Below are 22,717 nucleotides of genomic sequence, written 5' to 3' on the forward strand. Positions count from 1 at the left end.
AAAAATGGAAAGAAAAAGTAATCGAAACCGATTCCGTCGGTACCGAGGAGCCTGGTACCGAGTACTTCGGTACCGAGCCACGACACAGGGCATAGAAGCCCAATATCGAGTCTCTCACTACAGAGACCTCCCTCGCATGCGATAAGCCCGATACCGAGGCTATCGCTACCGACACCTTTTTCGATACCGAGACAGGCAACCCCATCTTCGCCATCAGTACCGAACCAACCGCAGCCGTGTGAGGAGCCAGTTGCTAACTCGCCGGTCCCATCGCTGCTGCATATTGTCACGGTCCTGACTGATGAGCCCAGTGTAAGGGCATCGATCTCGGAAGGTGAAATCAGGGGCTCCTCGCTGGATAACACCATGGCAGATCGGAGACCTTTTTCCCCTCGGTACCAAGAAGACATCGATACCGACGGACGTCGGTACCGACAGCAACCACAGGTCGATACCGAAGCCTATCGATACCGACAAACACCTCCTTATGGATATGGCCGTGATTGTTCACCGGCTTCAATTCATTCCAGTCGGCAATATGCTGCTTACACTGAAAGACCCAGGTCCCCACAGAGGGGTACGGTCTACTATGCCGATTGGCAACCTCCACATTTTCCTCCATATTACTATGAGGACTGGAGGCACAGAGGACACCAAGAATATTACTACCCTCAAGAACGCCCGTATGACCCATACCCGCGTTTTCGTCAGCCACCCTCTGAGACGGTCTCCTGTCCACCGCCCCTGGAGGATGCTGCAGCCATGCCGCCTCCGCCTCAACCAGCGGTACCGAGGTGCTTGTTGCAACCAACGCGAGCTACGGTACCGACCACCACGGTACCGGCTCAAGCGTTACAACCACTCTCAGACATGAGGGTAGACACGTTGGACGTTCCATCGGAGGAGGACTACCAATCTGACTCCTCCCAAGAGGCATCACCTGTACCCTCCATTCCCTCCCTGGATGACCTTGTAGGGACTTCGAATGTAGTCTCTCCCTCGGAGGACTTGTCACACTTTGCTGACCAAATGCAAAGGATGGCAAGATCACTGGGAATTGAAATGTCTCAACCCATAGAAAAATTGAACGACCAAGTTTATGACGACGCATACTGTGAGTCAGCTACTCCAGCAGCCATCCCTTATTTGCCTGTGCTAGTACGCATGGCACAACAGTCGTGGAAGCTGCCCTCCTCTATGCCACCAATGTCCAGGAGGTTAGATAATACATATAAGATACAGGAGAAAACCGCTCCTTTTTTTTTCCTCATCCCAAGCCCAATTCCATAATCGTAGAGGCATCTCAGGGACGCACTCATAAAAGACATAATGCGCCAGTAGATAAAGAAGGTCGTCGACTGGACGGCATAGGGCGAAGAATCTATTCTTCAACAGCATCGTCATTGCGAGTACATAATTACCAAGCCACCATCGCTAAATATCAGCTCTTCTTGTGGGAGAAGATGGCATCCCTATCTGGATATTTACCAGTTGACCAAAGGGAACTGGCAAATGTGTTTTATACTGAGGCCATGACACTGTCTAGGCAACAACTCAATACAGCTAGACACGCTACTGACTGCGCCTCAAAAGCCATGGTAGGGTCCATTGCCCTGCGAAGACATGCATGGTTGAGGTCTGCAGGATTATCCCAAGAGGCACGCACCCGTATTGAGAACCTGCCTTTTGATGGAGACGGCCTATTTCATTCTTCCACCGATGAATCGATGGAAAACATCCAAAAGGCCAAGAACACGGCCAAAAAGATGGGAATTGGGCAGCAGCAACAACAGATTCAAAGAGCATTCCGCCCAAGACGCTGGCCTAGGGCTCAACAACAGTTCCAGCCCAGACAGCAGCAACAATTTCAAGATAGACCCCCTCTGTACCAACCCCAAGGTCAGTACAAGAGGCAACAATTTTCAGGACGCTTCAAACAAATCAGAAGCAAACCAGACCAAGGTCAAAGACGGAGTCTTTGACTGCCCCATAATTATAATTTCTGCACCAAAATTTGGTGACATCCTTGCCCCCTTTTATAATAGTTCGACCACCATTACCACTGACAGGTGGGTCCTCAGCATAATTTCTCGGGGCTACAAAGTTGAGTTTACCACCCTCCTCCTCCCCTAGGAACTGCAGGGTTCTCTCCACCTACAGATGCTCTATTGCAAGAGACCATTCTCTTTTGGAGAAGGGCACCATAGAGCGATTACCAACTCATGCCCTAAGGTGCGGGTTCTACTCCCGCTACTTTACGGTTCCTAAACGGGATGGGGGGCTAAGACCTATTTTGGACCTTAGAGACCTGAACAAGTTCATCAATCCTAAAAAATTCCGGATGAACTCCTTAGCAAGCATCTTACCTTTCCTCTCCCAAGGGGACTGGTTTACTTCCATTGACCTCAAAGATACTTACTTTCATGTCTCAATTTACCCTGACCATCGCCAATTCCTCCGGTTCATAGTAGGGGAAGACATTTTCCAATTTAAAGTGCTTCCGTTTGGTCTTTCTACTGCTCCCCGAGTCTTCACTAAGTGTATGGCACCAGTTTGCGCCTTTCTGAGAACTCGAGGGGTAGAGATTTACCCCTACTTGGACGATTGGTTGATGGTGGCTAGTACGGAGCAGGAAGCCACCCGTAACACCCACCTTACCATCAACCTCCTTAACGAATTAGGCCTTTGCATCAACAAAGAAAAATTTTCAACCAACTAAAAAAATTAAATTCCTTGGAGCAATTCTGGACTCAACCCGCTCCAGGGCTTTCCTTCCGGAGGATAGAGCTGCAACATTAATTCGACTTGCACTCAAACTCTTTCGCTCCAAGACCATATCTGCTTTCCAGGTGCAAAGACTACTAGGTCTCATGGCGGCAACTGTCAGCGTTGTCCCTTGGGCACGCTTGCACATGAGACCTCTACAATTGTGGCTTCTGTGGGAGTACGACAATACAACGGACGCTCATCGAGTGAAATTGTCGCTCCCTACCAAAGTAAAGGACACTCTTCTTTGGTGGACAGATCTGTCCAACATTATGCAGGGCCTAGACTTCAGACCTCCACTGCCATCTCAACATCTGATGACGGACGCATCCCTTCTGGGCTGGGGAGCCCACTGCGGAGATCTTACAATTCAGGAGCGTTGGAGCCTTTCCGACAGGAAAAGGCATATAAACGTCCTAGAACTGATGGCCATCCAAAAGGCACTTAATGCTTTTCAGCAGACCTTGTCAGGACATGTAATCCAAATCCATACAGACAACATGGCTGCTGTTTGGCATATAAGCAAACGGTGGAACACGGTCTATGGACCTGATTACCCTAATGTTGGACATTTGGCACTGGGCTATCGCCCACGACATGACCTTAACGGCCATTCATATCGCAGGCCAGGACAATATCCTGGCGGACAACCTCAGCCGCACCTTCGTGGACACGCACAAGTGGCAGATGAAAGACTCTGTTCTCAAACTGATCTTTCAGGCATGGGGACAGCCTGCAATAGATTTATTCGCGTCACCGGAGAACGCCATCTGCAACCAATTCTGCACATGGGCGGGGCACGGGACAGGATCCCTAGGAGACGCCTTCGAGACGACGTGGACAGGACAACTGCTGTACCTGTTCCCCCCCATACCACTCCTATCCAAGGTGATCCTGAAGTTGCACACAGACAACGCCAACGCCGTATTAGTAGCACCTTGGTGGCCAAGGCAGCCGTGGTTCACTCCGCTACTCAAACTGTCCTCAGCGGAGTTTATCAAACTGCCCCAATGTCACAACTTAATCTCCAAGGAGAAAGGACTCATTCTCCACCCAGCTGTCCGGTCCCTGAACCTGACAACGTGGAGAATCAGGCAACGATAGATAATCTATCCCTGCCTACTGATGTATGGGACGTTATTCTGGCAGCCAGAAAACCGGCCACCAGAAAATCATACACTAAAAAATAGGAAGTTTTTTCTGCCTTTGCCTTCAGCAGAAATGAAAACCCATTTACAGCACCTTTACCCATTGTGCTTTCTTTTCTTTTTTCTTTATTTAAAAAAGGACTTAAGTTCTTGTCACTTAGAGTTTATTTGGCAGCTCTTTCTGCCTCTCACCGTTGGGTTCAGGGATGTTCGCTCTTCACCCACCCTTTAACCAAACGTTTCATGAAAGGTATGAAGAATACCATCCCACCAGTTTGTTCCTTTGTTCCTCAATGGGAACAGCCTTTCCGTGGTGCTCAAAGCACTAGCTGCAAAACCCTTTGAACCATTAGCAAAGACAGACTTACGTCTATTGACTTTTAAAGTGGCATTCCTCGTTGCCATCACGTCTGCTAGATGTGCATCAGAGTTAGCAGCACTACGTATGGACCCACCTTATACGGTGTTTCATGCTGACAAGGTGGTCCTTAGACCAGACCCAGCCTTTCTTCCAAAGGTGGTGTCTTCTTTTCACCTTGGCCAGGTTATTACTCTGCCAAGTTTTTTTCCATCGCCATCATCTCCCCTTGAGTCGACTCTGCACACCCTGGATGTGAGATGCGCCCTTGCTTTCTACCAGTCCAGAACAGCAACTCTCCGGAGATCCCAAAGACTTTTTGTTTGTTATGGGGGCAAACAAAAGGGACTCCAAGCATCTCCGCAGAGAATATCTTCTTGGGTTGTTCAGACTATTAAATTAGCTTATGAACGCACTGGCCTCCCGTTGGAGGGGAAAGTGCGCTCTCACTCCACCAGAGCAGTGGCCACTTCTACGGTTTTTGAAAAGGGGATTGCTTTACCAGACCTCTGCAAAGCAGCTACCTGGTCGACACCTTTGACTTTTGCCAGTCACTACTGCCTGGACATCAGGGCGCACAGAGACTGTGCCTTTGGGCGTGCCGTCTTATCGGCAATCCTATGACTACTCATATACCAACTGACACCACCCACCTCCGGTAAGTCAGCTTGTTAATCTCCCATATGTGTGATGCACAGAGACCACGAAGAAGAAAGACAGGTTGCTTACCTGTTACTGTAGTTCTTCGAGTGGTCATCTGTGCAGTCACACAACCCTCCCACCGTCCCCACTATGGTGTCATTAATTTCTTTTTGATCACCTGGTGGTTCTCCTCAGTGAGACTGTTTAGGCGGTTTCAGGAACTGAGGGGATTAGGCGGGAACCCCTGAGCATGCTCAGTGGACGGTGGGGGAGGGGTTCCTGCCTAAAAGATTTTCAGCTTGAGAAGTTTCCGAAGCTGGCCTCGCATGTGTGAATGCACAGATGATCACTCGAAGAACTACAGTTACAGGTAAGCAACCTGTCTTTTCTTGGGCTCTAGAAGTCAAGTTCATCTGCTACCATTGTTTCTGATTCTGCAGTATATCAACTTCAGCTTGCAAAAGCCTCATTCAGAGGGACTTGTTCACTCATATCATCAATGTGAAAGCACCCAATGTGCACTTCAATGAGCTGGGAAATAACAAATATGGGCAATGTAAACTTCAATGATCTTTCATTAGCAGCCTTGGATCACAGTCTTTCCGCAGCCAAGATCTTTGATCTTTTCTGCTTGCATGTTGTGTTCCACTTGTGAAAGTTCATGCTTGGGAGACAAGAAGTGAAAACTATTGTGTGAATTAACCTGAAGTTCCATGTGAAATACAGAAAATCCTCTGAAGTGCAGTGGAAATAACCTGCATCAAAGTTGGGGAAATTACTAGAGCTAAAAGGAAATCCCTTAATCACATTTTCAATACTCCAGTACAAACATAGCCTTAAGACTTACTGGCAATGACTTAACTAGCCAGACATCAAACATTTCATACTAGAGCTTACCCTAAGTAGCCCTTTACCTGTTTTTCTGTAGTTTACATCCCATATGCTCGAGCAGGAGGCAATCGATGAGTGCCTGCAGGGGAGAGCCAGTTCTTCCAAAACCCCTGGCTGCTTCCCCTCATACACACAAAGCTGATCTAGAGGAAGAAGGGGTTTGGGGGTGGAATGAAGGGGAGAACAGAAAATCTCCATTGCATGAGGACCACTAAGTTTGTGCCTCTTTGAATCCAAACCAGAGGAAAGAGTCTCCTCTACCTTTGTGGGTAATGAAGAGTCTGAGATATATATGTCTATTTATCTAGCTATAGATATATACTTCTGTTTCTTGGGATGGGCTAGAGTACAGGTGGGCAACCTGGTGATCTCCCAGGAGCCCCACCCAGCATGGCCAGTGGTCAGCAATTATGGGAGCTATAATCCAAAACATCTGGAGAGCACCAGGTTGCCTGTCCCTGGGTTAGAGTTTCTCTGGTCCAAAGCACAGCTCTCAATTAGGGTAGAAGCATTTCCAGGAATTGAGTCAGGACTTATTTCTTCCATGGATTCTGGGGCAATTCTAGGAATACTGAAGTGGCTGTCACGTGGTCCGGGATGTCTCCACCTTCCATTTCTGGAGAAAATTGACATGATAGAGGGCTGCAATGCCATCCTCTTAGGGTGTCACACTGCTCACAGAGAGGTCTAGTGAGGTCTGGGCATGTTCATGAAAATAGGTTTATATAATGTTGGTTTGAGGTGCTTCATTCTATAGAATGTCTGGGAATAGTTCAACTGACTTTAAAGCTTATGGTTTTATATTTAAATATAGAAAGCATCGAAACAACGTGGGACCAAGCAAACCCATTTCTCAACCCAGAAGAAATATTGTAGGCTGCAGAATACAGCATGGATGGAAAGAAGGGAGTGGACCTGTGACACAGTGGAAAGGCACAGTCCTAGATCAGGTTCCTGTAAATCCCTCTCTCTACCTTATTAAATATGATGGATTTGATTGTGTCTATGGACTAGAACTGCACAAAGATGAGAGGGTTTCGGCACTTGAGGTCCTTCCAGATAGAGTTGGTAAGTGTTCTTGATTAGACCTGAATGTGTTGCTTTGAAAGCATCGAGGTTGACTTTCATTGCCAAAGGTTGAAGAAGTGGAATGAACCAAATGCCTAGGAAGGTTGTGGGTTCTCCCACAGTAGAGGCATTCAAGAGGCAGCTGGACAGCCATCTGTCAGGGATGCTTTAAGGTAGATTCCTGAAATGAGCACCGGGTTGGACTCAGTGGCCATGTAGGCCCCTTCCAACTCTACTATTCTATGATTCTATGAATTAATTGGTGTTTCTAAACAGTCTTTTATGGACAGCCTTTAAGGTTTTCAGCCTGGAGGCACCAGGCAAACCTTTCTGGAGAGAGCATTTATAATTGGCACACCACTGTTGGAAAGGCCCTCTCCAAGTATCATCCGATAAAGACCCTCAGACAGCAGGAGCATCTGCCGAATGTCCTCTACCAAAGATCACTAAAGAAACAAAGACTGGCTGTCCTAAGTCTTAAAGGATTTTAAAGGCCAAGGCCAACACTTTTAATTGACTCACAAACAGACTGGGCTCCAGCACAATTGGCATAGCATTAGTGTAATATGATAAGGCCTCATCCTGGTTAGTTCAGATGCATTGAATAGCTTACTAAGTCTTGTTCCTGAACTGTCTTCAAAGGAAGCCCCACCCCACCCACCCCGAGCACATAGAGTAGTATAGTCTAATGGAGTTTACCTGGACAGGGTTCTGTCCAGGTAGGGCCTCAGCTGATACAGCAGCTTAAGTGGTAAAAAGCACTCCAATGTCACATAAGCAGCAGCTTGGGCCTTGAGTGACAAAAATGGATCAAGGAGCCTCCCAAAGCAGCCAGACTCTTTCAAGGGGATGTGACAGAGGTTTGAAAATAATAATAATATGCATGGCATGGAGAAAGTGGACGGAGAATTCATTTCCCTCTCTCATAGCACTAGAACTTGGTCATCCAGTGAAACTGATTTGTTTGAGATCTGCTACTGAAGAAAGCAGCTCTTTGCACAACATAAAATTCATGAAATTCTTTGCCATAAGATGTCCTAGTGGCTATTAGTTAAGATGTCTTTAAAAGGGGACTGTGCAAATTGATGGAGATTTCTGTCACTGGCTTCTAATCATGATGGCTGTATGCATACTTTAGATTCAGAGGCAATATACCTTGAATGCCCTTTGCTGGAAAGCAAAAATAGGAGACCGCTGTTACCTTCATGCCTTCCTTGTGAGTTTCTTGGAGGCATCTGGTTGACCACTGTGGAAACAGTGTGGAAGGCTTGGTGGATTTTTAATACAATCCGGCGGAGTTCCCTTTGTGTTGAGGCATATATCATAGACAGTAAAATTAGATTTGGAATTTGAGAAAACTGCTGTCTAGTCTTGGAGACAAATTTGAGCTGAGTTGTAAGGAGTGGTCTCATTATAAGCTTAGTAAAACATTCTTATTCGATCAGTCACTGGCAACATTGCTTTTTAAGATTTAGGACTGAGACCCCTCGTTTTACTAGGCTATGCCTTGTGGGACCTAATATGCTTGTGTGTTTCTTTAGATATTGATATGCTAAGCTGGTTAGAGGAGTTGGTTAATGTATTTCTAATTGATATACCCCAAATAATAAAATATTTATCAGGCCTTTATTTAGTAATACTGGAGCCAGAATCTAGCAAACCACTTGAGATGCTCCCTAGGATTTGTGCACCTAATTTTATTTGAATAGCAGCTCATATTATCACATTTCTAGTGCTGGGTCTTGTTCAGTTTGCAATTAACATCTAACATCGAGTTCTAGATCAGGCTGTTCTAATATTCAATATTCCCCATAACATTAAGAATTCAATAAAGGTTTTGTGGCCACTCCCTTCTTGTTACTGTCTTCTCTGAAAATAGAGACTCATTCAGTTTCTCATGCATTCGTTTACTTCAATATGTCGAATCAGAATTATTTTGTTTAGCTTCTAAAGTATAATGATTATTGAAATAACTTCCTCACTTGAATATGATGGCAGTGAATTGTTCATTCTGTAATCATGGATAGAAGCTTGTACCTCAGTCTGGATAAACCAGAAGAATGGTTTAGGGAAATTCAGGGAAATATCTCTAGTCTGTCGCCTTAAGCATATCATTTTTTTTTCTGACATCTTAAGATACAGCAGGCCATGTTTGTAACAAAATGTTAACCAACTATTGGTCTATTTTTCAGCTTCATCTAGAATCAGTGATGCCCACCTGGCAGACACAATGATTGGCAAAGCAGTAGAACATATGTTTGAGACAGAAGATGGCTCAAAAGATGAATGGAGGGGAATGGTCTTGGCTCGAGCACCTATAATGAACACATGGTTTTATATTACCTATGAGAAGGATCCTGTCTTGTACATGTACCAACTCTTAGATGACTATAAAGAAGGTGATCTCCGTATTATGCCTGATTCCAGTAAGTTGACCATTGGTTTATACTCTATAGAAAGGGGGGGATCTCTTTAAAATGCTTGAGGTTTGGACAGTGAGAATTTGTAAATGAATTGGAGTCTAACACAAGAAATGATTCTTGTTGTAAACCACCCTGGTAACTTGATATAATGTGTTCATATGCTTTAGACATACAGAAAGCAGAGAAGAACAGAGAATGCTCCGTAGAACTACTGATTTTAGCATGATTTTGAATGTTCTGCATGCAAAATGAAGCTCCAGGTTTCAGTGGCAGCTTGCTATGTGGAGAGGTGTGTCTTTGTTATGGGAGGGAAGGAGAGGAATAATTGACCACTGCTGTTAGCTATGTAGGCTATACAGAGCTATCTAGATTGTAGTCTAGGTCCTCATGTTCATAGTATTCCCTTATAGTTGTGTAACTATACCACTGTGAGTTGTACAGATCTTGCAAACATCTACAAGAAAAATCATATCCCGCTGTTTGCAATTATAGCTCCCAATGTCTGTGAATGAAGTGGGACTCTAGACTCTAACACATAGTTAAGATGTTCATAATTGAGTTGTTTGAACATATTGGTACGTGGGTTGTTGGGATGGACCCTCAGAGAGCTTTCAAGCCATAGCCATGGACTGCTCCTATATCTGAAGTTGACTTCTGCAGGCTTCCAGAGAGCATTTTGTGGTACTTAATTTCTAATGTGATCCTCCAATGTGAAGGGGGTGGTAGAAAAGACGTATTTCCCGTTTGATGACGCTCCAAATTATTTATAAATGGGCCTCCCTTATTGCAAAGCATAAGGCTAAAAAAAGAAATACTATTATCCTAGTTTGATGCTGGGTAGAGGGGCCAGAAATTCTAGGTCTATCTGAAATGTCGTTCCACTTGATCAGAACAATTGTTTTAACAAATGGCTATTTAGGGTTTAGGGCAAGGATGGGTAACTTGTGTTCCCAATGTTTTGGCCTACAATTTCCATCATCGCTCACTATTGGCTGTTCTAGCAAGGGCTGATGGGAGTTGTGGCCCTTCTGGTGTTGTGGCCTACAAGTTAGCCAGCCCTGGTCTATGGATTTGGTTTGATCAGAGACTTTAGGCCAGTTATTCAGTTGATACTACATACACCCACAGGAAAGAACATATCCTCTTCCAAGGCTATAGTTTTGAAAATCCCTTAAATATTATAGAGCATGAAGCATTCAAAATATTTAAATAATGGAAGCATCTTTTTTGGACATCACTTTTTGCACTTAATATATGTCAATTCAGTCCAGTACATAACTTCGTTCAGGTGACTATCCCCCCCCCCCCTGTAAACTACATTTCATTTATTCACTACCTATACCACTCAATAGCCAATGGTCTCTGAGCAGTTTACAAAGATTCTAACCATAAAGATACAATATAATAAAATAAGCCATTAACATATAAAAATATATAAACAGTGTTAAATAATCAACAAAATCCCAGGAACATTAAAAAGCCTTATCGTATGTGGTCAAATGCCTGGAATAGAGATGGGAAGGCCAAGAAAAAAAGTTTTTTTCCTTTCCCCCCCAAGGGCTGTTTCTCCCCCCCCCCCCCAACCATTGAAAAATCAGACAGCTTTGGATTATGAAATATTTTCTTTTAGACATGGTGTTTATATATTGTTAACAAGACTATAGATGTAAAATGTATAGAAATAATGAAGCCATCAGGGAAATGGTTTTAATACCCTCTGTAAGATTCAAATCACAGTTATTTCTTTCATTTCGTATTAAAATTATTGATCAAATTTATCTTTTATTAATACATTTTAGGGTGCTCCAATTCATGCTCAGTTTCCCAACATGTGAATGGAGTCACCATATCATATGAAAGAAAATGTACATTCTTGATAGTTTGAGTTTTGTTCTACAGAATCCTATGTTTCTGGACTTGTCTTCTTCTGCCTCCAGTTCTTCCTTCTTCTTCTGGCTTCTAGAATGATTCAGATGTTTCAGGGACAACTTCTTGGAGTCCCTCTGGTCAGACATAAACTAGGAATCTAAAATATGTTATGTATAACTTGGTCTGCTCATAAAATTAATCATGTTTGGTATATTAAAATTTTAAGGTGTGGTTTATTCAGACAATTACAAATTTACTGAGTTTACTTTTTAATGTTTTCAAATATGATAATTTTATGAGCAAACCATGTTTTACATAATATAACTTTATTAATATAAAGGTTGCTTTATGTTCCTAAAGCAACCTTCCTCAACCTGGAACCCTACAGATGTTTTGAGCTACAATGGCCAGCATTCCTGACCATTGGTCATCCTGTCTGAGGCTGATAGGTATTGAAGTCCAAAATATCTGGAGGGGCACCATGTTGGGAAGGTTGTCCTAAAGCAACAAAGTGAATTTAGATCTTTAAAGAGTGCTTTAAAAAATTCCCCCAAAATCTCCTGGTTTTTTCCCCAGAAAAAAACAGTGAAATTGTGATTTTTTTCCCATGGCTTCAACATTTCTGGAAATTTTAGCATGAACGTAGAGGCATGTCTTGATCTGGTGGCAAAAAAATGACAGTGTTGGCCCCAGGTGGACCTCACTGGAGAGAGCACTCCACAATTGGGGGACCACCCTCCCCCATGTTGCCATCCTCCAAAACTCACTTGGAGGAGGCATGACCTTAGATGACGATTGTAATGTATGGGTATGTTCATACCTGGAGAAGGGTATTGCAGTTCTGAGCCATGTATATTCATTGTTCAAGCTTTTGAATGTATTAGTTTTTCTCTGCATGTTCTGATTTAATCACACAAACATACAGCTAACCGTCATCTTGTAGTGTTGTTTGCTAGCCAAGAACATAATTCATACAGTATAATTCATACAGTATATTTACAAGTAGACCTACTGTAGCTCAGTGCAGAATACTGGCTATGGTCTTGTGATTGATGGTCGAATATGGGAGACTGACCATATTGGACTGTGTATGGAATAACCTCAAGCCAAAGAGGAAGCTGTTGCCATTACTGAGGTTTTGATGATTCTGTCACTATGAAAAATAGTTCTGTTACCATTAACAGACATTAAAACAATAAATGCACATATAGTAGTAAGTTACGATCATGAAAATTTTGTTTGCTTAGTAACTTGGAAGTTTTCTTCGCACTCGTTATGCTTTTAAAAAACCCACAACCATTACACACATGTTATGGTAATGGAATCACTATTTACTTAAGAATACGTAGTACTCATCCCTCTCTTTTTCATTTTTTTAAAGCATACTTATTAGAGAAAATAAAGTCTTAAGTGCCCTGTTCAGGATACATTATGTACATTTCATGTAACATTTTTCTTTTACTACCTGTATTTTAATAAGTTGGTTCTTCGTTCACAAACACTGTATTTTTGATAGACATTTCAGACTTTCTAGTTGATGATATGATCAAGGCACAAGTTAAACAAGCATGAATTATTGATCTACAAAAAATTCTCTACAAAATCACACTAACTTTACTCAGCTTGCAGCATTTTTAAATTCTCACCTCTGTATCCTTGTCTTCATGGAATTGCCCAGAACATGCTATGGATATGAATTGTTTGTTTTTAAAAACAATCTTAGCAAATTGTGACAGAATATTTTGTTAAACAAATACAAATTATCAAGCAATAGAAATCTAGGCATGGGTTTCCCATTTGTTTTCTAACCTATAGTGGCACTTAATCTAGGTTAAATATGGAATTTGTTGAACCAGCTATCTCTGGTGGCGGGGTGCGGGGAGGTACATAGTTTTTCCATTTGTTTTCTGAATTCTAATTGGTAATATAGTCAACATCAGATAAACTTCCAAGAATGAGGTTATACAACACCAATTCAGTGTATTCTTGCCTTAACTGTATCTGTATTTGTCACAGTTTGAGGGGTTTTTGTGACCTACAGATAAAATACTATCAAGCATGCACATTCAGTGATTTATTTTCTCTGGGTTAGGAGGCAAAACTTTTGTGGTCATTAGCATGTTGCCATATACATCCTGCTAATGTTGAAGCAATCATTAAATTCTTGCTTGTAGCTAAGCATGGATTACTGGTCAACTTCTTGATGATGATTGTGAGAATGTGTCTTAACTCAAACTTTGTGTTCTCAGATGATTCGCCTCCAGCAGAACGGGAACCTGGTGAAGTTGTGGACAGCCTAGTGGGAAAACAAGTGGAATATGCCAAAGAAGATGGCTCAAAAAGGACTGGCATGGTCATTCATCAAGTTGAAGCCAAACCCTCAGTCTATTTCATCAAGTTTGATGATGATTTCCATATTTATGTCTATGATTTGGTGAAGACCTCCTAGACACCACCATGCGAACTTTTGCCAAACTTGTGGAACTTCAGTGTAAAATTTGTAGACATAAAGACTTAACTGCTTTCCAGTTTATTTGAAAGCTTAAATGTCCCTGCGAGCTCACAATCTCTGCCAGGAAAACTATTCCATTGTGAACTATACAAATAGACTTTTATGTGAACATGACACATTTTGTGTAGGGAAACTCCTTTTCTTGAAGGACATCTTTGGGGGTGGGGAGGGGGGATGTGGATGAAGTTAGAGAAAACAGCAGCTGCAAATTCAAGCTGTGTAAGTGGATCTAGCAATGTAATCATTAATCTGATTTTCCCCAATTATAACTTTCCCTCAGCTTCTCACTTAACTGTTCAACTGCCACATGCAAGTGTAGCTTGATATTATATTGCTTTCATGTATGTAACATTAAGTTTTCTTGTCTGGCAGTTCTTGTTTCCAGGGTTTGGGCAGAGATGATTACAAAATGTTTTAAGCAGTGTTAAGGAGTGCCTAACCCAATTAACATCAGTGTACTGTGTTCAGGTTAGCTGTTAAGCTGCAATTACATGAGACTTTTGTACATTTTAGTTGCAGGAAAATGGAACATGATATACATGTAACACAGCTGATGAGAAAATGCAGAGTAAGAGCCCATATTTGCAAATGTAGGACCTGGTCAAAGTATTTAGAACAAGGATGCCTTCAGTTCTCGTCGTTGTAGGTATTTTTGTTAACTTCTAGCAGAACCCAGGTGCTTGGTGCCATAGCAGTCTAGTAATTCATGTTAACGTTAAAGAATACTACACAGCAACTACTGGGTGTTTCAATATCAAAACTAGCAACCTAGATTCTTGTGTGTGGACTGAAATCTGTTACATGTAAAGACAAACCTCACGAAAGAAGAGTCCTCATACATTAAAGACTTGTGTTGCAGAGAAGGAAAATCATTTGTTGCCTTCTGTTTTGATCTGCTGCATTCCTTCTCATTTTATTGTCTTTTGTTGAAGAAGGCACCTACCTTTTCTTCCTGGCCTTCTTGGGGGTGCGTCCAGACAAGACATACAACTCAAACCTGTTGTCGCCTTTTGTGCTGTACATTGTATTTGCTTGAGGTATGCTGTTTAATGTGAACTTCATTAAAAGAACGCTAGGGTTCTGCATGCTAATGGTGTACTCTCTAACGAAAGCTAGGCAGTCTCCATGGTTCAGTCATCTACAGCAGATTGTGGATGTAAATAAGCAGCCCACAGCCACAGAATTCACCCTTGTTTTTGTTTTTTATTTCTGTTCTTTGTAAAGTGGTAGGTTGGTGTGGCAGCTTTTTAAAGTAATCAGTGGAAAAATATCGGAACAGCAACAAAGTTGAGGTAGGGCACTGCAGTTATTAAAGAACTGCTTTGCACAAGTAAATGAGAATTAAACACCATTGTTTAGATATGGCTTAGAGAAGGAGTAAAAAGTGTTGCTGATCAGCTTTCTGAGGTCCAGATTACCTCCAGTGTGAGTAAACATATTAAAACTTCATGTGGTTTAAACCTTTTTTTATTTTTGCCTGAATTCATATTGTAGCCTTAAGGCTTGTGCCTCATTATGCTCTTTAATGGTAATAAATACTCACCGTATAAATACAGTATCTTAAAATCTCTTGTCCATTGCTACTGTTGCATTATGTCCAGTATTTCATCATGGGCAACCAAAGGCAAGCTATTGTCTTTTCCATGAAGAGCTTCTCAAATGCAGTCCTTAAGCCCTAAGTACCTGAGTCATAAATGTTCCTGTGTTCTTGAACAAAGTGAGCAGATTTGCAACCCAGTGTTCTTCATCCTGCAGATCTGTATGTTTTCTATTGACTCTTTAGAGTCCTGCATGTAAATCTCAAAGCTGAGCCTGGCTCCATGAGCCCAAGTTGATATTTGTGGCACAAGAATGAGTGAGTGTATTGAACACACACAAGATACACACATAAACGTACTTTTGAATTATGGGCTACATAAACAATGAATCCAAGGTATGTCTTGCTGAGGATTAAGTAGACCGAAAATGTCGCGTTCCAAGAGCTTGCGATTGCAGGGGAGAGGGGTGTTCTGCAAGTCTCTTAATACACCACATTCTGCCAGTTTAGAGTAAACTATATTCTGTATAAATTGTATGGTTTTTTAAGTGTCCACATCATCTGCTTTTTTGATAGCTTAGACCACCTTATTTTTTATTTTTAGGCTTGAGACTAATTCTACACCCTGCCCATCTGCTTTGGGCTTTGTTTTAGGCTCATGTTTCAGATCTGCATGCAGTGCTTGTTACCCTGGTAACTCAATGTTGATTCCTTGTTCTAAGGGTTCAACATGGTTTTCCAAGTTATCATGGGGCTTGTGGTGGCACAAGCTATGGATCTGTGTATAAAAGTTACTGGCCTTTCTCCATTTACCTGCTGTAGTATTGTATATTGTGTGTTTTGCGTGATGTCAGGCTGCCCTGTAAAAATTTAAAAGACAAACTTAAATTCAGACCATCCCTTTTTTGCATGCTTAGAAAATAGAATGTTCAATGTAACAAACTTAAAAGTTGCATGTTAAAAAAATGTTTAGGTTTTTAGGTTTTTTATTTTGTATTTTTTGTGAATTTGCTTATTGTGCTGTTTTAATGGTGGTTAGTAGGATTAAATGCACTGGTGAGGCAAACATAGTGCCAACAGGAGGTAACTTTCCAGTTGTATGTGTCATGCAGCGTTTGAAGGGACCATGTACTCCGCTCAAAATGTAATAAAAAATCAGTTGAATTCAACACTATGCTTTTTTGTGCCAAATCCTAAATTAAGTTGAAGTAGAATCATATTAAAAATCCCAAATAATAATGGGGAAAAGCCTTTTTTGCTGGATACATTCTTAACCTTAAATTGGTACACTTCAAATATAAAGGCTTCTCCACAGATATATTAATTGCAACCATTTCAGAGAACCAAAAAAAAAGTTTGTGGTTCCTTGGAAATGCTGTGCTTTTTGTATTTTACATCTTTAGTGCAATTTGGATGGTTCTTGGTATGTGTATAGTTCAAAGGTCTTCGTGTTCACATTTTAAAATTAGGTAAATGACTTCATCTCTAGAGCTTGGTTTATTTTTTTTATTTTTTTTTAACAATGTAGACAGTTCCCTGTTCTCTGCATTTAGAAGTATAAACACTTTAAATCTGTTACTTAATTCTGTAAGTAATTTTTATAATTATGATGTAACTCTATCCTTAAAACATTTAAAATAAACCCTTTATGTGCAACTTATGACTGTAAATCTTGTTCTCACAAGGCAAATGTAGTGATGTGTTTAAAACTGAACAGGAGATATATATATATAGCCTGAGCAAATATGCTTATCTATTTTATAGAATTGTCTGGCAGTTGAACAGCAATATTTTACCTTGAAATTCCAAAAAAACAAATGAACAACATCTAAGGAAGTTAAGGGGAGTATGTGAAGCAGCCTGATGATTTGTGTGTGTTTTCTCCCATTCGTTTAAAAATAGTGATCGTGGGGAAGTATCCAATGCTGCCTCCATCCATGCTGGCAGGACCCACTGCTAGCCCAATGAGAAGCTAGTGATTGCAAAAACAAAAATGAACCAAAACGCTGTTTTCAGGAACGGGAGGTCAGCGGAGCTCTGCCAACCTGTCCTCTTCTTGAAACGAGCATTCTGGTTCATTTCCAGATTTATCTTACAAAGCACTAGCTTCCTGTTGTGTTTACAGTGGGTTCTGCAGGCCCAAGAGAGAAAGTGCAACAGTGACCATATTGGATTCTGCATTGGCTGGACTATAACAGTTCTGAAACTTCAGTTGGTGCAGAATATAGCTGCCTTGGTATTGGTGGGGGCTGGGTGGTCAGCTCATGTGACACCAATACTGTGCCAGGTACACTGGTTGCCAGTATGTAGTTCTCAGCCCAATTTTAAAGTGCTGGTTTTTAGCCTTTAAAACCTTAAACAGATTGGACCCGTTGTTTGAAAGACCACCACCTTCAGCTGGAACAGCCCACCTTCGCTCTTGAGATCATCAGCACAGACTGTTCTCATTTGCTTGCTACCAAGAGTGGTTAGGATGAAAAGTACGGGGGAGGCTTTTTGGAAATGGCCCCACCTCAGTTGAGTGAGTTTCCATCAGAGGTTCATCAGGCCCTATCTTTGCAGGTCTTCAGGAAAGCTATGAAGACCCACCCCTTTTTGCTGACCTCTTCATTTGGGGCTGCTAGCTTTTTTCATAATCACATTTTTTAATTGAACTTTATTGTTTTTGGATTGGGTTTTTTTATCTTGTATGAGAGATAAAAACCTTAAAGGTGGCCCAAAATAATTTAAAATAAATAAATTGGGCACATAGCAATGCCTGCTTTGAATCCATGATCGAAGTGCAGATATGAAAATTGTTGAATTGGTGACAACTGACCAGATACATTTCTCACCTATTAATCATGCTTCCTCAAAGGTGTCAAGCTTTTATTTTTACTCCATTTTGCCTTTTAAAGTTAATAGACTTCTTGAGGGGCAGGATAAGACTAGGAATATCAAACACCTTGAAAGCCCAATTTCTTGCAGAAAAGTTTACATTGCATAGTAGTTGTGCTGGATATGGGGTTACTGGCGAAGCTGGGTTTTCATCCCAATATTCTAAATAGCTGAAGAAATTGAGATCCTACATTTCCTGAAAGCTTTTGGAGAAATTCATCCAATGGATCTTTTCTGCTAATTCCACACTTTGCATGTATCAAATAATACAACAATTCCACTTATTGTAATCAAGCTTCTAGTAATTAAATTTTCTTGCCACTTGAAATATGAATACTAATTTTCCCCTTGTTAATTTGGTAAGTTTTAAATTGTATTGCAAATATTTTTGTCCTGCCTTTCTATCAACAGTGCCCAAGGCAGCTTACAACAAAGAAAAATACAGTCTTAATTAACAGCTATGCCACTCAGCATCTGTGGGGCTATGGGATAGTTTGGATCCCCAGATCCAAGATCAGAGACAACACTACCTCTCCAAGGTCAGGAATGCAAAGGGGGCATTTTGGTGAGAGTGGAGGGGAGACTGGAGAGGTCAAGATATGAGTTATCCTGAGGGCTCCCCAGCCTTCTACCCTCCTCCTCCAAGACACCCCAGTTAGATGGGCAAAAAAGCCTCCAAGATTTCCTCCGCTACTCCTCCCACCCTGAGAGGCTTGGCCGTAAGCCTCCGAGTAATAGGATTGCACCCTAACAGAATTAAAATTCATAATAAATCTGTTAGCTAAAATCCATCAGTAAAAGAACCAAAAACTTGTAAGAGACCAAAAGTATATTTTGTTGTGGCAACAGAAATGATGGGGACAATGTGCCTTGTGAGGACAGTCCAAGCTGGGGTGTGGCCGCAGGAAGGCCTTTTACCATGTTGCAGCCAAATTCAACTGTGGCCATAGCTAGACTTAAGGTTTATCCCAGGATTGTCCTGGGGTCAAACCTGTTCATCTAAGTGCCACACAGGGCATCCAGTGCTCAGGCAAGGATGAACCCAGGATGATCCTGGGATAAACCTTAGGTCTAGCTACGGCCTCAGATGCTAGTATGAAGTAGGCTAATATGCAATGTGTCTTCTCCAGAAGCTCTTCAGTTTCTCTTTCTGAGCTTTTATTTATTTATTTATTTATTTATTTATTTGATTTATATACCGCCCCATAGCCGAAGCACTCTGGGTGGTTTAAGAGTAATAACGGAAGCAAGAGTCCTGTCAGGGCTTTTAGAAATGAGTTTAGCTCTCCCTTTCCACTTGTTCTGTATCCAACAGAAAAAAGGGTCTTTTTGTAAAGTGGCCATTTGCATGTGTGTGCACACACACACACACACACTGTTGCTTCAGCTCTTTAGAAATAGACTAAAGATGACCGACAGCAGACTTTCCTAACCTGATGCCCTCTGGATGTGTTGGACTACAACTCCCATCATCTCCAGCCAGCAAGTTACAAGGTTAGTATCATGCTACAAATAGTTTACACTAGACCATGTAGACTTGAGCTAGTCCTGAAATAACATCTGCAAAAACAACAACCATACATCAGTAATACAATCTTTTTGTCAGTGGTTCCCCTTTAAAACTATAAAGGTATCAGAAGTAGCACATGATCCAAAGACCACTAAAATTCTTAACTGCCTATTTGTGATATTTGCCTTTTAAAGGTAGTCAAAATTATTTAGAACCAAAGAGGAACCAGTACATTTAAGAGTGCGGGGAGGTGGGGTGGATAGTCAGACACAGTGAGAAACACCAGTCTGGGATTATGGGGTGGTGTTCTAGAAGCTTTGGGACCAGATAATCAAAACAATATGGGTTGGAGAGCACCAGGTTGGGAGAAGTCTGCATTAATGGGTCAATGTGCTATGGCAGAGTGACATAGGTTCAGTTGAATTGAAATGCAAGTTGTGGGCTGCTCTGGACACTCATAGGTACAATGAGATAGGAATTGCGAATGCGAACTACGTTTCCTCAGCATGTATCAGTCCCATACAAAAGGGAAAGATGAATGTTTTACCCCAGTATCTGGAGAATGCGCTTTACCCCCGCTACTCACCTCACCTCCTGTTTCTGTATTGGTTGCAGCCTTCGTTTTCTTTCAGGCTAAGTGGCTCAAAACAATTAAAATGGCTGGCTATTACTAAAATGAATGGGTAGAGTACTAGCTAGCAGACCTAAGTAGTATCATTCATCATATGCAACTGCATTTACATTTCTTCCAGATAATATAAACAGAAAAGTTAATTCAGACCCTGAACAACAGGGCCATAAGTCTTTCCTCCATTGAACAGATACGTATTCCTATTTTTATCTTCTGGCTTTCCAAACATTTGCTCAGTAGGTGGCTTATAGTAATTAAAAGCAAATATCCATAAGATGAAACAATTTCAACAGAATGCAAACTGTTTGAAGTAAATTATATAATTGCTATGTAAAACTACCAGATAGAGATCACTTTTAAGACAGAGTTTTTAACCATCTGCCGTGAGAAATTTTACATTGTCATTTAACCTGTATGTTTTAAAGCATTTATTATCATTTATTTACCATATTTATATACTGCTCCATATTAAGAGATTCCAGAGCGGTGCACAAAGGAATGAAACACAATAAAGAAAGATTAAAAAACAGCAAATTAAATTTTTTTCAGTTTAAAACAAAGGAACAATAAAAACAGTGGCTGGACAGTTGAGGAATGCTTCCTGCAAAAGAGTTGTTTTCAGGAGCGCTGGAAGCAGCATAGTGTTGGTGCCTGCCTGACCTGCAGGGGCAGGGAGTTCCAAAGAGAAGGAGCCACCACACTAAAGGCTTTTCTCCTGGTGGACTCAGGCCAAAGGTCCATGTGGAACCACCAGGAGCATGTCATCCAATGACCTCAGTGACCAGGCAGGTTGGTAAGGGAGAAGGTGCTCTCTCAGGTATCTTGGTCCCAAATTATTTAGGACTTTGTACATTAGGACCAAAACCTTAAACCTGGCCTGGTAGCCAATAGGCAGCCAGAGCAATTCCCTCAGCAAAGGAGTTATGTGCTGAAAGGAGGCAGCTCTAGACAACAGCTCAGCTGCTGTGTTCTGCACTAGTTCCAGCTTCCGGAGCAGATTTAAGAGCAGCCCCACATAGAGCACATTGCAGTAATCCACTGTGGCCAAGCTATCCCTGTCCAGAAGAGGCTGTAGCTGGCAATCCAACTGAAGCTGGTAAAAGGCATTCTGAGCTTTTGGGCTTCCACAGACAATGATGGAACTAGGAGTACCCCCAAACTACGAACCTGATCTTTTAGAGGGAGTTCAACCCAGAACAGGCCATGAGCCTATCTCCCAGACTGAGTGGGAACCACTCACCCACAGGGATGTATCCAATAGGGAAACGAATACTAACATAAATTATGTTGCACTGACATAATGGACCTTTAGTTTCTTAGTCAAACTTAGAAAGAGCCTCATTGATTCATTGCCCCAAATCATAGGTATGCTTTGGGTGATCATCAGGTTAGTGTCACTCTGGAAAGTTGTCTTGGAGCATGTCTAAATCAGAGTCATGTTTCTGAAAACAATATAATCCAGTATTCTTGATGTACCATCAGGTGGCTAATCATAGATACTTCTTCTGCCTGAAAACACCACCAGGTGAATATTTACTGATTCTCTTGAACTGGACAGCTGGAGATCTAGAGTTTGATAAAGCTCTGACAATCCTGGATGTGCCAACTTATCCAGATGGTCACCCAAATATGGATGTACCTTTTTTTAAATCAGCAATCAAGCAAGATGAGCAAAAGTCCCAGTAAATTTACTATCCTGAGGCGTAATCACACCAGATTCCAGAAATCAGATGCTATGGCATGGACATTCACCATTTGCTGCTGTTTTGAACACCAGGACTTTGACGATCTATTTGAATATGTTTACTAGAATATCCCAATGATGTAAGAGGAGTTTGTACAAATGGAATTAAAAGGTAGGATTTGAAGTCATTAGCGTAGCTTGAATTTAAGAGACACATGGCACACACATTATATAATCATAGAATAGTAGAGTTGGGCCTATAAGGCCATCGAGTCCAACCCCCTGCTCATTGCAGTAATCTACCTTAAAGCATACCTGACAGATGGCTGTCCAGCTGCCCCTTGAAGGCCTCTAGTGTGGGAGGGCCCATGACCTCCCTAGCAGTACAACAATGGTTCCATTGGTGTACAGCTCTAACAGTCAGGAAGTTTTTTCTGATGTCCAGCCGGAATCTGGCTTCCTGTAACTTGACCCCATTATTTTGTGTCCTGCACTCTGGGATGATCAAGAAGACATCCTGGCCCTCCTTTATGTGACAACCTTTCAAGTATTTGAAGAGTGCTATCGTGTCTGCTCTTAATCTTCTCTTCTCCAGACTAAATATGCCCAGTTCTTCCCGTCTCTCCTCATAGGGCTTTGTTTCCAGACCCCTGATCATCCTGGTTGCCCTCCTCTGAACATGATCCAGTTTGTCTACATCCTTCATGAAGTGTGGTGCCCAGAACTGGACACAATAATCAAGATCAGGCCTAACCAGGGCCGAATAGAAGGGAACCAGTACCCTGTGTGATTTGAAAGCTA

General features: G+C 41.9%; 1 protein-coding gene across 3 annotated transcripts in view; it reads left to right on the top strand.

Moving 5' to 3' along the window:
- The window catches only part of SPIN1 (spindlin 1), a 50,344-nt gene extending 33,474 nt beyond the window's left edge, over positions 1-16,870 (top strand). For all 3 annotated transcript variants that reach the window (XM_063129437.1, XM_063129438.1, XM_063129439.1), the window contains exons 4-6: positions 6,620-6,873; positions 9,066-9,299; positions 13,415-16,870. In XM_063129437.1, coding sequence (XP_062985507.1) covers positions 6,620-6,873; positions 9,066-9,299; positions 13,415-13,614 — 688 coding nt within the window. In that variant the 3' untranslated portion in view covers positions 13,615-16,870. The remainder of the gene's footprint in view (positions 1-6,619; positions 6,874-9,065; positions 9,300-13,414) is intronic.
- The last annotated feature ends 5,847 nt before the right edge of the window (positions 16,871-22,717 follow it).

This window comes from Elgaria multicarinata, chromosome 6 (assembly GCF_023053635.1).
Source record: "Elgaria multicarinata webbii isolate HBS135686 ecotype San Diego chromosome 6, rElgMul1.1.pri, whole genome shotgun sequence".
Lineage (NCBI taxonomy): Eukaryota > Metazoa > Chordata > Lepidosauria > Squamata > Anguidae > Elgaria > Elgaria multicarinata.